General features: G+C 37.0%; 1 protein-coding gene across 4 annotated transcripts in view; it reads left to right on the forward strand.

Moving 5' to 3' along the window:
- MUSK (muscle associated receptor tyrosine kinase) overlaps positions 1–9,283 on the forward strand; it is a 111,694-nt gene extending 102,411 nt beyond the window's left edge. For all 4 annotated transcript variants that reach the window (XM_079112629.1, XM_079112628.1, XM_079112630.1 and 1 more), the window contains 4 exons: positions 622–823; positions 1,573–1,764; positions 3,080–3,228; positions 7,990–9,283. In XM_079112629.1, the coding sequence (XP_078968755.1) occupies positions 622–823; positions 1,573–1,764; positions 3,080–3,228; positions 7,990–8,672 (1,226 nt within the window). In that variant the 3' untranslated portion in view covers positions 8,673–9,283. The remainder of the gene's footprint in view (positions 1–621; positions 824–1,572; positions 1,765–3,079; positions 3,229–7,989) is intronic.
- Positions 9,284–15,511: the final 6,228 nt, after the last annotated feature.

Here is a 15,511-nt window from a genome sequence, read left to right on the forward strand (position 1 = left end):
CAAGGAGTCAGCATAGAATTAAGAAAGTTGTTTCAGTACACATGTAGCAGACTTTGCACCCTGCAGCATGGCATGAGCGTGGCATCTTTTGGTTTCCAGCAGTAATGTAGATTTTACTTGTTAAATTGCAATGGCCTTTTACATTGGCATTTGGCAGAAGCTCAAGTTTTAGAAGAACTAACTTCTGCTCATTTGTATATTAATGTTTTCATTTTTTATCTCCTTTCATTATTTTTATTGTTTGTAAACTGATAGTGCGTGTGTATAAAAGTTCCCTCTAGACGATTGATTACAGTTTGATTTCATGACAATATTGTATTCGATGATTTTCATGACTGCTTTCAGTCATAGACAGTATGACCCCGTACAAGGAGCCCTCGCCCAGAATCTACTTTTCTCTTGGGGAAGGAAAAAACAAAACAAAACCGTTTCTTTTTTTGAATTTTTCATCTTTAAAGTCCTGTGTGCCCAAGTGGATTTTATAGATGTGTAACCAGGGAGAATCTGACTCATAAAGCATGTTCTAAACATTATATCTAATTGACTGGTTTCTTCAATTTTAAAAAAAATTGCTTCTTAAAGATTTGAGAAGGAATGAAAAGAATTATTGTTCACTTCCAGCATTCCCACCAATGACGTCCTCAAAGCCGAGTGTGGACATTCCCAATTTGCCTTCTTCCTCATCTTCTTCCTTCTCTGTCTCACCGACGTACTCCGTGACTGTAATAATCTCCATCATGTCCAGTTTTGCAGTATTTGTGCTTCTTACCATAACTACTCTTTATTGCTGCCGAAGAAGAAAAGAATGGAAAAATAAGAAAAGGTGAGATCCTCGTTGAAGCTAATCACATATAGTAATGTTTTAAAACCTACATATTTTAAACCTACATATTTAATATTGGAATTAGTGATAGAAAGAGAAATATATACAATACCTCCAGCCTTCAAGGGAATCAATAGTCCTGTTTTGAAATTAAGCAACCCTATCATGATTTTAGAAAATGTCAATGATTGCCAGGCACGGTGATACAAACCTATAATCCCAGCAACTCAAGAGGCTGAGGCAGAAGGATGGTGAGTTTGAGGCCAGCCTCAGCAACTTAGCAAGACCCTGTCTCAAAATTTAAAAAGTAAATAAATAAAAAGGGTTAGGGATGTGGCTCAGTGGTTAAGCATCTGTGGGTTCAATTCCTGGTATCAAAACAAACAAATAGAAACAAAAAAAAGTCAATGACTTTTTTGCACATAATCGCATGTCCCTAAGTTACTTTTTCACAACAGATACAGCTGAATAATTCAGAAGAAAATGGATATTCCTGTTCCCCATATCCCCTCCCAATCCCATTGACCCTGCCAATTTGGATAGTGACAAAATTCCTAAGAAGATGTGCCTTTTGACTCTAGACCAAACAAAATACTTCATTGTTCTCAAACTAAAGAAACTTTGGCTGCCTTAGTATAATTGGTTTTATTTTCTTCCAAATGTCCCATCTTTCAGGATGATCTAAGTCTGAGTGCAAAGATTTTACCTGCTCCTGAACTCATTATTTGTCTTGCCTGTCTTACCTCCAGAGAAGCAGCAGCAGTGACCCTCACCACGCTGCCTTCTGAACTCCTGCTAGACAGGCTGCATCCCAACCCCATGTACCAGAGGATGCCTCTCCTTCTGAATCCCAAGTTGCTCAACCTGGAGTATCCAAGAAATAACATTGAATATGTGAGAGATATCGGAGAGGGAGCATTTGGAAGGGTCTTTCAAGCAAGGTAAATTTACTCATGGGAAAAAATTCTCCATTGAAATACGTCACATCTGAAAAGTTACCAGACCAACATTAGTCATTAGCCTGAGATATATATATATATACATATATATATATAATAACATAAATATGTATAATAGTTAAATATATATAGTTATTTTTAAATTAGTTAAAAATTAGTTAATTCTTTACACCATTAGCCTTATTCATATTACATGCTATACTTTAAATCTTGATATTTTTCCTTTTTAGACTTTTAAATAGATATGCACATGAAAAGAATATATTTTATTGCATTTAAAAGAAGATTCTTAAAGGAAATGTAAATGTCTCTTGTTCAAATTACAAGAAATTACAAATAGTTCATTCGCATTTTCTTTCTTGAAAAGAACTTGTTCTACATTTTTAACCAGAATGTCTTCCATTGCTTTTAATAAAGAATTCTCAAATTTAATTCTCTTCAATTTCCTATTGCTATTTTCTCCATTTGAAGTTTACTTTGAATTAGTATTTTAAGAACTCAGAGTTTGACACACATAGATATTAAGTATACATTCATGAAGTAACAAAACAGAAAAAGGAAAAAAAAAAAACCACAAAATGGAGAAGATAATAAAGGAGTAGTATTAGGGCCAGCAGTAGCTCATTTATTGCTTTTATGTGAAATGGAATAAAACACTCTGCACAGAAAGACCAGCCTCAGCAACTTAGCAAGGCCCTAAAACTTAGTCAGACCCTGTCTCAAAATTTAAAAAATAAATTAAAAAAAGCTCTGGGGATGTGGCTCAGTGGTTAAGCACCCGTGGGTTTAATCCCTGGTGCCAAAAAAGGGGGGGGGGGGGACTTCTTTGCAGCAAGACCCAACTTGACCTATATTCATAGCAGCCATGGTGTCAAGATTACATGAATGGTAACAATCTTATACAAATACTTGTTGGGAACCAAAAATAGGCAAGCCACCACATTATATGAGGAATAGAAAGATAAGTAAGTCATGGTTCCTACCTTTAAGGAATTTAGATTCTGGTCAGAGATTAAGGCATTAGAGTACAATGATAATTCTATTAGGCCTTTGCACTGTAGAATTCCTATAATTGATCAGTAATGCATTTCTCAACCTTAATCTATGCTGAAAACAACCCCAATGAATTTTATTAATTGGAGGCAAGGAGTTTTAAGTATGACTTACTCTTGTCCTCTTCCTTTGATTCTGTGACTCTAGGAAAAGTTGGATAATTTGGGGGATATCTATGGCCATAATGTGGATACATATAATCTTCCTAATCTTTGGTTTCTTCATCAATGAATTTATCTCTCAGGGCTCCTGGCTTACTTCCCTACGAACCTTTCACTATGGTGGCAGTAAAGATGCTCAAGGAAGAAGCCTCAGCAGATATGCAGGCGGACTTTCAGAGGGAGGCAGCCCTCATGGCAGAGTTTGACAACCCCAGCATTGTGAAGCTCTTAGGTATGAAAATATATGAGGAAATTCATCTCATCAGAGAACAGGATTTCCAAGCCTTTCTTCTTTTACATTTCACTTATTCATACTTTTCTCTTTACTTCTTGATGTCTCTGCCCCAAAGTTAGCCTCTTCACTTAGGTCCTAACATTTATTCTGTTTCAACCCTGCAAGACACTCAATGCTTAATGAATTCACTATGTTTAATTTCATCAAATCGAATTTTCTCTATCTTTGCTGCCTCCTTCCTATTTATAAAAAATGGTTTAAATGTCTGTACATAAAGAATCTTCCATTGACAATGCTTCTCCACCACAAAATTTATTAATATCAAAATAGTCTCTATACTTTACTTTTTCTTTTGTTTCTTCTTTTTCTTCTCTAACTAGAATGCCATAAGGACAGTTCTTACTCTCTGTAGTGTTCCCATTGATTCTTGGGTTCATAAATGCAACAAACCTTTAACAAATATTTAGTTTGTATAATCACACAGCAGTGAACAAAACTTGCAAACATTCCTGCTCTGGTGGAGATTACATTCATTTGAGAAAGATAATAAAAATAAACACATAAAAATATGGTATGTTGACCAGCCAAAGACTTTTTATAAAGAAAAGCAGAGGAGAACTTTTTGGACCATACGGTAAACTGTTTGAAGACTTCAGTGAAAATGTGACATTTATATAAAGATCTAGTCGAGGTAAGGGAATAGCAACATGGATGGCATGGGAAAGAGCGTCCCAAGAAGAAAGGTAAGTTTTGCAAAAGTCCCTGTGACAAGAGCATGTCTAGTGTGCTTGGAGAATAGCAAAGAGAGGGCTGAGGCAGAATGAGCAAGAGAGAGTTACCAAGGAAAGACCGAAGAGGTGATGTCATGGGAACAGTTGGAAGATTCTATTAGACCTTATTAAAATCTGGCTTTTACTCTAAATAAAATGGGAAGCAAATGAAGAGTTTGAGCCAAGAAGTGACAAGACGTGACATGCTGGCATTTCTCCAGAACTTCTCTGGCTGCTTTATTGAACATAGTCTAAAAGGAGGTAATACAAGTGAGGAAACAATAAATACGTATTTCAATAACAGAAAAGATGGGTGCTGTGCCCCCAGGGAGTGGTAGTGAGGAGCATGAGAAACGGTCGTGCAATTTAGGAGCCACTAATAATAACACTGACAGACCAAATGTGAGCTGGGCAACCAAGGAAGGACTCAAGGAGAATAGCAAGGGTGCTGCTGTGCAGCTGAGAGAACAAAGGAGCCATGGATGAGCTGGGAAAGCCTCAGAAGGAGCAGGTTTCTCCACTGGAAAGTCTGAGAATCCATTTCAAGAGCTGCTTCCCACTTTTTGCAGGTTCCTTTACTAGATAGTGGGAGTTCTTTTTAAAACATTTTGTTTGAGATGCTTGCTCAACATCCAGATGAAGTTAAGCAGGCAGGTGGCTATGGAGGTCTCAAGTTCAGGGAAGATGTCCTGGTTGCAGGTATAAATCTGAAATCATTAGGGAATATAAGCATTTAAAGTAATGAGACTAAAACACCTAAGGAGGAGAAAAGGCAGTCAGAAAAAGAAAAGAGGTCCAAGGACTAAGCCCTGCAGCATTGCAACGTTTAGAGTGGGGGAAATTATATGAACAGTAAAATACACTGAAAAGAACAACCAAGAGGAAAGGTACCAGCGGGAGGGAGAAGGAAAGGGGAAATACTGAGGAGTGACAGTGGCCGAATTATATTGTTATAATGTGCACATGTACAAATATGTAACAACAAACTCCATTATGTGCAACTATTATGCACCAATAAAAATATGGAGGGCAGGGGATATAGCTCAGTTGGTAGAGTGCTTGCCTTGCATGCACAAGGCCCTGGGTTCGATCCCCAGCACTACACCAAAAAAAAAGAGGAAAAATATGAATAAAGGGGGAAGGGTGTGTGTGTGTGTGTGTGTGTGTGTGTGTGTGTGTGTGTGTGTGTGTGTGTGTGTGTGTCCTGGGCTCCCCAAGGAAGTATTTCAAAAAGTTGAAAGTGAACAGGCTGCATGCAGTGAGATAAGGACTGTAAAATGACTGGGGGCAACATGGAGTTTTCTCCTGTTCAAGGGCTCCTCTTCCACTGTCCTATTGCCACCCCAAACCCCAAGAGTTAATGTGCCCAAGGATTCTGTCCTTGCCCTTCTTCTCACTCCAAACCACTCTTCTTGGGCAGGCCTGCGCCATGTCCCCAATATTTTGATAACTCAAAAATCAAAATCTCTACCCTCCTTTCTCTCTTAACCTTCAGGTATCAATTGTCTATTGATTTCTAGGTATTTATGATCCCTTCAAAACCAGGTTTCACAAAATCATGCCTGATAGGGCACTTTAAACTAGATGGTTTATTTCTGAGTCTCAGTCAAACATGGTGACCTGGAATGATCAGGAAGAGCTGATGGTAAGTGAGGAAAGCTGAGTTCCTCTTACCTCATGGTCCTGAGAGGCCAAAATTTATCAGGTATAGAAAATAGAGCACTAGATTTTGAAAGAGGTACTGACAAGAGATAAATACACTTGCTTATTGAATTTTGTGTAACTGAACAGTCTTGGAAAACAATCTGCAATGAGGAACAAACCAAGATATTTTTTTGTTGCAGAATAGTGTTTTACTGTTTCTTCAAATGTCAGCTCTGCATTCATATATAAGTAGTTACAATTTTACAACATCTCGAATTCCTGGGATTGATTCAAAGACAAACTACGTACAATTTGCAAATTCGTGATGACTGTGGCGGCATGTTAATACATCACTACTCAGACTCTTCCCTCATTTTTATTGCCCAACAAGAACTCAGACTTACATTACCATTTGCTAAATGTCATATTCAAATCCCACATCAACATCCTGTAGACACAGGGTCTGCTTTTCCTTCAGTGTACGTAAGCAGTAATCACTCATACATGCGGTTGCACCACTCCCACAGTTTCTTGGAAGTTAATACCATTTAAATGAGATGATAATGGTGAGAGGAGAATTGGAAAAAATCTATAAAATTCACCTCCAATGAAAGAAAGTCACTTTGTTTTACACTTGTAGAATATCAGGCACTTATTGAACATGTTTGTATTTTAAAAATTGATTCCCTTCTATTAAAATCCTGATATATAATGGTTTTATAGTCGTCAATTGGAGAAAATGTATATAAATACAAGGATATGCTGAATTTTTGAAAAGGAAGAGGCACCAGAAATTATAGACTCTTACCCAGTATTCTGGCAGTTGAGGAACTAGGAGCACAAGGACACAAGATGACTTGTTGAAGATGTCACATTAGTAGTTAAAGACATGAGTTGGAATAGGCATGATGTTTTCTTACACCCATTCACCCCTCCATCTTTAAATCCATTCACACATCAGCATTTACTGAAAGGCCATAGAGAGTCATGCATGGCATTAGACCTGAAGTCACAAGAGTGAAAACAGTCCTCCTCTTAAGAATTTGATTCTACTTTGAAGTCCCAACTGAGAATTGGGTTAGAATTATTACAATATAAAAAAAAACATTTTGAGTTCTTAAATATATACATATATTTTTACACATGTGTAATTGTAAATTACATGTAATATACATGAATATGTAATTGCTCATAAATATCATAAAGTAGAAATTTTCTATATAATATTTTATATATCAGGGAGTAAAACATTTCATTAAATAACCTCACTGCCAGAAGATTTCTTTCTCAGAAAATCATGCTGTCATGTTATTTCCCAATATAAGAATTCTTTTAAAATCAATTCAACTAGCATAACAATGGTAATACCAGTTGATGAATTGGGTTGATCCCTGTTGACTAAAGATGATCTTGTAGAAGAAATTTCCAGTTAGATCCAGTTGATATTGCTTTAATTTTCTCAAATATTCTAATTGCTATAGTCCCTGGAATTAAAAGCCTAACTCTAAAATAAATAAATAAAAATGGCATTATTTCTTATTTCCCTTTTTAAAAAAAATAAACATCTAATTTTTGCCTGAGAAAATAATAAATTTAATACTTTATTTTTATGGTGATGTGAAATTATGCCCATCTGATCTAATATTCCAAATTTTCTAGCTTCTTTCTCAAATATAGTAAGACTAAAATTTGCAAATGTTCTCCTGGCATTAGATCTAAAACTCTATTTATGCTGACATTTTTTTCTCTGTAGAATGAAGACGATGGTAAAACCTAAATTTCAAATTGTTTTACCATAACTTTGTCTAGGATATCTTGGATTTTTTTGTTATTCTTTCCAAATCTGATATATCTTCCTCGTTATAATTCCTCAGAGAAGTAAACAGAAACTGAGCAATTATGTCACACACTGAGTGCAAACACCCATTTATGAATTCACTGGCCAAACAGAGCACCTGCTCAGGGCAGGTGGGGGCAGGGAATCTAAAGAGGAATAAGACAGTCTCTCCTTGCCAAGTACTAAAATGTTGGGGAGAAATCTAAAATGAACGACTGTTTAAAAAATGGGATGGTAGGTACTATGTTGAAGGATGATAGAAGCAAAATCTGAGACTGGAGGTCAGGACCTGAGGCCCCTCAGAAGGATACATAGAAGTTGAATCTTCAGAGGTAAATAGGAGATGTTTAAACACAGAAGGAGGGTCAAGGTTTGACCATAGTGCTGTCAACAAAGAAAAAAACAATAGGGTCATAGTTTGTGCTGGGGTCATTTGCTTTTGGAGTGCTTTCTCCACTGTGTGATTCTGGAAACCCTGTGTAACTGAGCATGCTACTTTGGTTCCAGGCGTGTGTGCTATTGGGAAGCCTATGTGCTTGCTCTTTGAATACATGGCCTACGGTGACCTCAACGAGTTCCTCCGCAGCATGTCCCCTCATGCTGTCTGCAGCCTCAGTCACAGCGACTTGTCCACGAGGGCTCAGGTCTCCAGCCCAGGACCCCCACCACTCTCCTGTGCTGAGCAGCTTTGCATTGCCCGGCAGGTGGCAGCTGGCATGGCTTACCTCTCCGAGCGCAAGTTTGTCCACCGGGATTTAGCCACCAGGAACTGCCTGGTAGGTGAGAACATGGTGGTGAAAATAGCCGATTTTGGCCTCTCCAGGAACATCTACTCAGCAGACTACTACAAAGCAAATGAAAACGATGCTATCCCTATCCGCTGGATGCCACCAGAGTCCATTTTCTACAACCGCTATACCACGGAGTCTGATGTGTGGGCCTATGGTGTGGTCCTCTGGGAGATCTTCTCCTACGGCCTGCAGCCCTACTATGGGATGGCCCACGAGGAGGTCATTTACTATGTGCGTGATGGCAACATCCTCTCCTGTCCTGAGAACTGCCCCCTGGAGCTGTACAATCTAATGCGTCTGTGTTGGAGCAAGCTGCCAGCAGACAGGCCCAGTTTCTCCAGCATCCACCGAATTCTGGAACGCATGTGTGAGAGGGCAGAGGGGACAGTGGGAGTGTAAGGTTGAAGTTTTCAGGTGAAACGCTGCAGTCTTCCCTCAGACTCAGTGAGCTAGAGGAATTCTACACCAGAGGCCCACCAGAGCCATCAGGAAAGAGTAATAGACATCAGTTGCCTCTTGTTTCCTGGGTGGTGGGGGGGACAGTACAGAACACATAAGTGGACAGAACCACTGGAATTGATGATTGGAAACATAGGCTAGGAAATGTGTCAGATAACAGGAGACAGATCTTCTTTCTCACAGGAAAAATTTATAACACACTGTGCAGGAGAGAGTGTCATCAGGTTCAGTTCCTGAGTTAGGTGGCAGCAGAGGAAGACTCTATTGTATTAAATTTTAATAGGAAGTGGGATTCAGAGCTTCATTTTTGATAGAATTAATTTCTGTCCATTGTAAAAGTAGCAGTGTTTTCATGTAATACATTAGGTCAAGTTCAGAAATTGACAAAGCAGGAGAAACCATTCTTTTTACCACCCAAAGATGGGTTTTAGAATTTTGTTAGATTTCTTTCTTGCACTTAATGCATAGTTCATATATTTGTCTGTATTCTAGGGTTGTGCTCATCCTTTATTGTCAGAGAGTTTCTAAGGAATAAAATGACAAATCAGCAAGCTCTCTTCTTACTGTCATTCTTAGTTCCTTTTTCTGTCTTTGCTCCTCCAGGGCTAGATTTTTGCTCAGTGTGCGCTTGTCGTGAATATAATCCGCTTATTTTATTTCTGCAGATTTTTTTTTCTGAAAAAAATGGTATTTTATGACTTGTCTTTTTTCTTTGAAAAGTTTATTACTTTAGTCTTTTTTTTTATTTTATTGTAAACAAATGGGATACATGTTCCTTCTCTGTACATGGCATAAAGGCATACCATTTGTGTAATCATAAATTTACATAGGGTAATGTTGTTTGATTCATTCTGTTATTTTTTCCCTTCCCCCCACCCCTCCCACCCCTCTTTTCCCTCTATATAGTCCTTCCTTCCTACATTCTTGCCCCCCTCCCTAACCCTAACACTAACCCTTCCCTCCCCCCATTATGTGTCATCATCCACTTATTAGTGATATCATTCGTCCTTTGGCTTTTTGAGATTGGCTTCTCTCACTTAGCATAATATTCTCCAATTTCATCCATTTGCCTGCAAATGCCATAATTTTATCATTCTTTATGGCTGAGTAATATTCCATTGTATATATATACCACAGTTTCTTTATCCACTCATCAATTGAAGGGCATCTAGGTTGGTTCCAGTCTGGCTATTGTGAATTGAGCAGCTATGAACATTGATGTGGCTGTATCTCTGTAGTATGCTGATTTTAAGTCCTTTGGGTATAGGCCAAGGAGTGGGATAGCTGGATCAAATGGAGGGTCCATTCCAAGTTTTCTAAGGAATCTCCACACTGCTTTCCAGAGTGGCTGCACTAATTTGCAGCCCCACCAGCAATGTATGAGTGTACCTTTCTCCCCACATCCTCGCCAACACCTGTTGTTGCTCATATTCTTGATAATCGCCATTCTAATTGGGCTGAGATGGAATCTTAGGGTGGTTTTGATTTGCATTTCTCTTATTACTAGAGATGTTGAACATTTTTCCATATGTTTGTTGATTGCTTGTAGATCTTCTTCTGTGAAGTGTCTATTCATTTCCTTGGCCCATTTGTCAGCTGGATTATTTGAATTCTTGGAGTAGAGTTTTTTGAGTTCTTTATAGATTCTGGAGATTAGTGCTCTATCTGAAGTATGATTGGCAAAGATATTCTCCCACTCTGTTGGCTCTTTCTTCACATTGCTGATAGTTTCCTTTGCTGAGAGAAAGCTTTTTAGTTTGAATCTATCCCAGTGGTTGATTCTAGCTTTTATTTCTTGTGCTATGGGAGTCCTGTTAAGGAAGTCTGATCCTAGACCAATAAGGTGAAGATTTGGACCTACTTTTTCTTCTATAATCTGCAGGGTCTCTGGTCTGATTCCAAGGTCCTTAATCCATTTTGAGTTTAGTTTCGCGCATGGTGAGAGATATGGGTTTAGTTTCATTCTGTTGCAGATGGATTTCCAATTCTCTCAGCACCATTTGTTGAAGAGGCTATCTTTTCTCCATTGCATATTTTTGGCACCTTTGTCTAGTATGAGAAAATTGTATTTATTTGGGTTTGTGTCCGTGTCCTCTATTCTGTACCATTGATCTACCTTTCTATTTTGGTACCAATACCATGCCGTTTTTGTTACTATTGCTTTGTAGTAGAGTTGAAGATCTGGTATTGCAATACCCCCTGTTTCACTCTTACTGCTAAGGATTGCTTTAGCTATTCTGGGTTTCTTATTCTTCCAGATGAATTTCAGAATTGCTTGCTCTATTTCTGTAAGGTACGTCATTGGGATTTTAATTGGAATTGCATTGAATTTGTATAGCACTTTTGGTAGTATGGCCATTTTGACAATATTAATTCTGCCTATCCAAGAACATGGAAGATCTTTCCATCTTCTAAGGTGTTCTTTAATTTCTTTCTTTAGTGTTGTATAGTTCTCATTGTAGAGGTCTTTCACCACTTTTGTGAGATTGATTCCCAAGTATTTTATTTTTTTCGAGGCTATTGTGAATGGGGTAGTTTTCCTAATTTCTCTTTCTGAAGATTCATCACTTATGTATAAAAATGCATTGGATTTATGAGCATTGATCTTGTAACCTGCCACTTTACTGAATTCACTTATGAGTTCTAAGAGTTTTCTGGTGGAATTTCCAGGTTCCTCTAAATATAGAATCATGTCATCAGCGAACAGGGATAGTTTGAGTTCTTCTTTTCCAATTCGTATCCTTTAATTTCTTTGGTTTGTCTAATTGCTCTGGCTAGAGTCTCAAGAATGATGTTGAATAGAAGTGGTGAAAGAGGGCATCCCTGCCTTGTTCCAGTTTTTAGGGGAAATGCTTTCAGTTTTTCACCATTTCAAATGATATTGGCCATGGGCTTAGCATAAATGGCCTTTACAATGTTAAGGAATGTTCCCACTATCCCTATTTTTTCTAGTGTTTTGAGCATGAAGGGGTGCTGTATTTTATCAAATGCTTTTTCTGCATCTATTGAAATAATCATGTGATTCTTGACTTTAAGTCTATTGATATGGTGAATGACATTTATTGATTTTCTGATGTTGAACCTACTTTAGTCTTTATTTTCTTCTTCTTTTCAGGTCTCTCTGTACTTTTGTGGTTATTTGTCTTTTTTTTTTTTCTCTTTTATTTCATACATACAATAAGCACCTAGAAGGAATAATAATACTTTTAAAATATATTTTATATATACTGGTACATATATACCTTTTTTGAATTATTATCTTTTTCTTTTATTTGTGCCTTGGCAGCCACATATTTCAAATTTTTTTGCCACTGTCTATTAAAATCTTAAACGATGATATATGATTTGGAGTGTTACGATATGTTCTTGTGGCTCCAAGTTATTTCAAAACTGATATTTTGTGTGTTCTGGCATTTTTCTTGTAGAAACCAATTCAGTTGTTCATAGCATTAACATAGTGTTACTTAGTAAGTTTCTGCACAGCGTGTTAACCTACCTTGCTATATATTAATGATTTTTTTTAACAAAATTTCTGGAACTCAGATTCTTGATGTTTCTCAGTGGGGCTCCACATAATATATATTTATCTAAGTCCAAATCAAAATGTTAAGAGCTTATTCCGAGGCAGCATGAACCCCAATTCTCCTGAGAAATAAATAAATAGGGAAGAGAAAAGAGCAGTCTGATCTATACCTGCTTGCTTTATTTCAAACAAATTGGTAATTTGGGTAAGAGAGAAATGATCTGAATTCTTGAAAACAGATTTTCCAAGTGTCTGCTAGAAAACTTTACCTGAATTCCCCCCAACTCTGCCTAATGCAGCAATTTGAGATCTTTGTTGGAAAACCTCCTTACTCATAGTCTCTCCAGACAGCCAAGACAAAATGGTGGAACTTACCCTAGACTTTGCCCTTTCTTTAATCCTGGTATCCTATCAGTTTTCCTTTCTAAATTCCTCCTGCTTACACCCTCTTGCTATCAGTCCAACAGCCCCACTACTCAAGCTGTATCTCTGCCCAGCTGTCAGTGATCTGATCTCCCTGTCATTTGAGGCTGGAGCAGATCTCCTGGACTATGACGATGGCAAAGACGAACTTATTATTCACAATTCCGATTCATAAATGGGAATTGAAATTTAGGATTGAGAACAAGTCTTTAAAGTCAAGATTATAAATCCAAAATTCATATTGTCATTCAAAAGGCTGGATGAAGACTAAAGTTGCAATTTGGGTCCAAACAAGATCAAGAACTCACCACATAGAAATGTTGAGAAGGCCACCAAGCACATCTGGAGATTCAGTGGAGATATCCATGGTATATTTTAAATTGTTCACATATGTGTCATGTATGCTTGGCAAATTTCAAAGCTGTCTCTGTGTTTGCTCAGCTGATAAAGGTTTGTTGTAACAACAGGAAAGTCAGGCCACTAGGAAAAGCTAACTTCCAGAAAAGCAGGCAAGGCAGTCACTGAGAGTAGCTACCACAAGGTTTGGCTCCCAATGTCATGCTGTCACTCAGAACTAGGTTTCCATAGATCCCAGATTTATCTTCTGCCACTGTGAGCTGATATCTGCTCCCTCCACCCCTACTGACTGCCTGCTCTTTCTTGCCTGGCTCTTCCTCTTGGCTTCTACAGCCTCATGGATTCTCTATCCTTGAGGTTTTCACCTCTGGTATTCAAGATACCAAGGCAAAAGAATCATAGAAATATAGGTAAATACAGTACACGAGCAAGCAAGCATTATGAAAGTCACTCAATTTTCTTAAATATTTGAAGCAACTGAAAACTAATCCGTAGAGCTTGCATTTACCCCAATATAGTTACAGTAGTAATAAAAATGATCATATCAGCTAGTGTTTATTGAGAGCTCACCATGTACACTCTAGCCTTTAAACACACTAATTTAAGTCTCATAATATCCATGTGATGTAGGTACTCTCTTTAGGTCCACTTTTTAGATGAAGAAAGAGGCACAGAGACAGTTTGTAGCTGGAACGGCACGATAGAACCCAGCTTATCACCCCAAAAGGACAAGTGCTCAGCTACCACGTTGCCATGTTTCCATAGGTTAAAGAGGAAACAGCTGACCCTAGATGACTAGGGGGGTGACTTGTAATCTACAGGGGGCTCCAAAGTCCACACTACCCTTTGGGTTATTCATTCTCTATCCAAGTCTTTCTAATGACCATCAAAAAAACAAATATAAAATATTATTTTCATATATTATATAGTGTATTTTAGCATTGCCAGTTGAAGTTAATCAAGATGTCCCATAGATGGCACAGTTATTTTTTTTCTGAATTCTAATTGCATTTTCAAGTTAAGATGGCTGATTTATGTCCATAGTACTTGTACTAATGTTCTGTATTGCAGGAACATGGGGACACTATTTACCAGCATTGCTTTCTTTTTTGAAGTAAAGATTCCCACAGAGGGATCATTGTATAATTCAAAAAGGGAGACGAGCAAAAGGCCACTGTTCAAGTGCCAGGACAGACATCAGGAAGGTACCAACAAGGCTTTTAAGATGGTCTAGTATCACATATGACAAGAGTACAAGTCATTTGTTACCTGGTACCAAAAACACATCCTCCCATATTAAAATGGAGCAGAACAAAAACAATTTTCTTTCATTTTCCAGTATATTATGAACCTGTTCCTTACTCCTAAATATCATTCTAAAAAACCAATTTAATTTTTTAGTAATATTCCATTTTGAGGATAGACCATAATTTAATCAATATATTTTTGAACATATGATATTTTTCTAATTTCTAATATGAAAATATTGTAATGCTTATCCATATTCATGCATGTCCATAACTTTATAGAAATTCTGAGAAAGGTAATGTTAGGTCCGCATAGCATGTACCATATTAGACTTTCATTATGCCTTGTCATATTCTCTAGAAATATTGTTTTCATCTCTCATTATACAAGAGATCTCAGAGCACTAAACATTAGCTGCCAGAGAGAATTAGTGCTCTCTCTTTTACAAACTTTTTGTCTATTTGGGCATAGATAAAGAGGATCTCATTTTAATTTAGCTTTCAAATTAGTGAGGTTTCCTTATTCCCAGGTCATTTGTAGTTTTTATTCTGGTAATTGCCTAAAACCCATTTTTTGTACTCATTTTCTAATTCAAATGTAAAACTCACTTTGTAAACAGCAAATTACCCTTTTGGTATTCTGTATAGAAGAGATAAAATATATACATATCTTACCTTAAAATAATATTTGCTTTTTTCTTATAAAAGCAATAATTCTTTATCTTTGGAAAGTAAAAAAGTAATAGGTAATCTATAGAATAAGAATATATAATGCACAATAATCATAAACCATAATAAAAATGAAAAAATATTCTTTCAGACTTTTTCATGTAGGTAGGTGGGTAGGTAATTAGACAGTTAATTTTAAACAAAAACAAAATCCTACTGTTATATTGTTTCAAGTTTTGCATTTATCACTTAATGTATCTTAAACATACTCTACTCCACAAATGTTTATGCACAATATCATTTTTAGTGTTTGAATGTTATTCCCCTTTATGAGTTTATCATAATTTATGTAACTATTACTCCTATTTTTGCATATTTGGTATATTTCTGTTTTTCACTATAAAATGCAACATTTCAATAATTGATCTTGTTGCTAAATTTCGTGAGCATTTTCTTAAGTGATTTCTTTAGATACAACTTCTAGAAGTGGAATTTTTAGATTAATGGGTACATATACTTTTAATGCTTTTTAATATGTTGAAAATTACTTTCCTTATTTT

The sequence above is a fragment of the Sciurus vulgaris genome (genome assembly GCF_902686455.1).
Source record: "Sciurus vulgaris genome assembly, chromosome: 15".
Classification (NCBI taxonomy): Eukaryota; Metazoa; Chordata; class Mammalia; order Rodentia; family Sciuridae; genus Sciurus; species Sciurus vulgaris.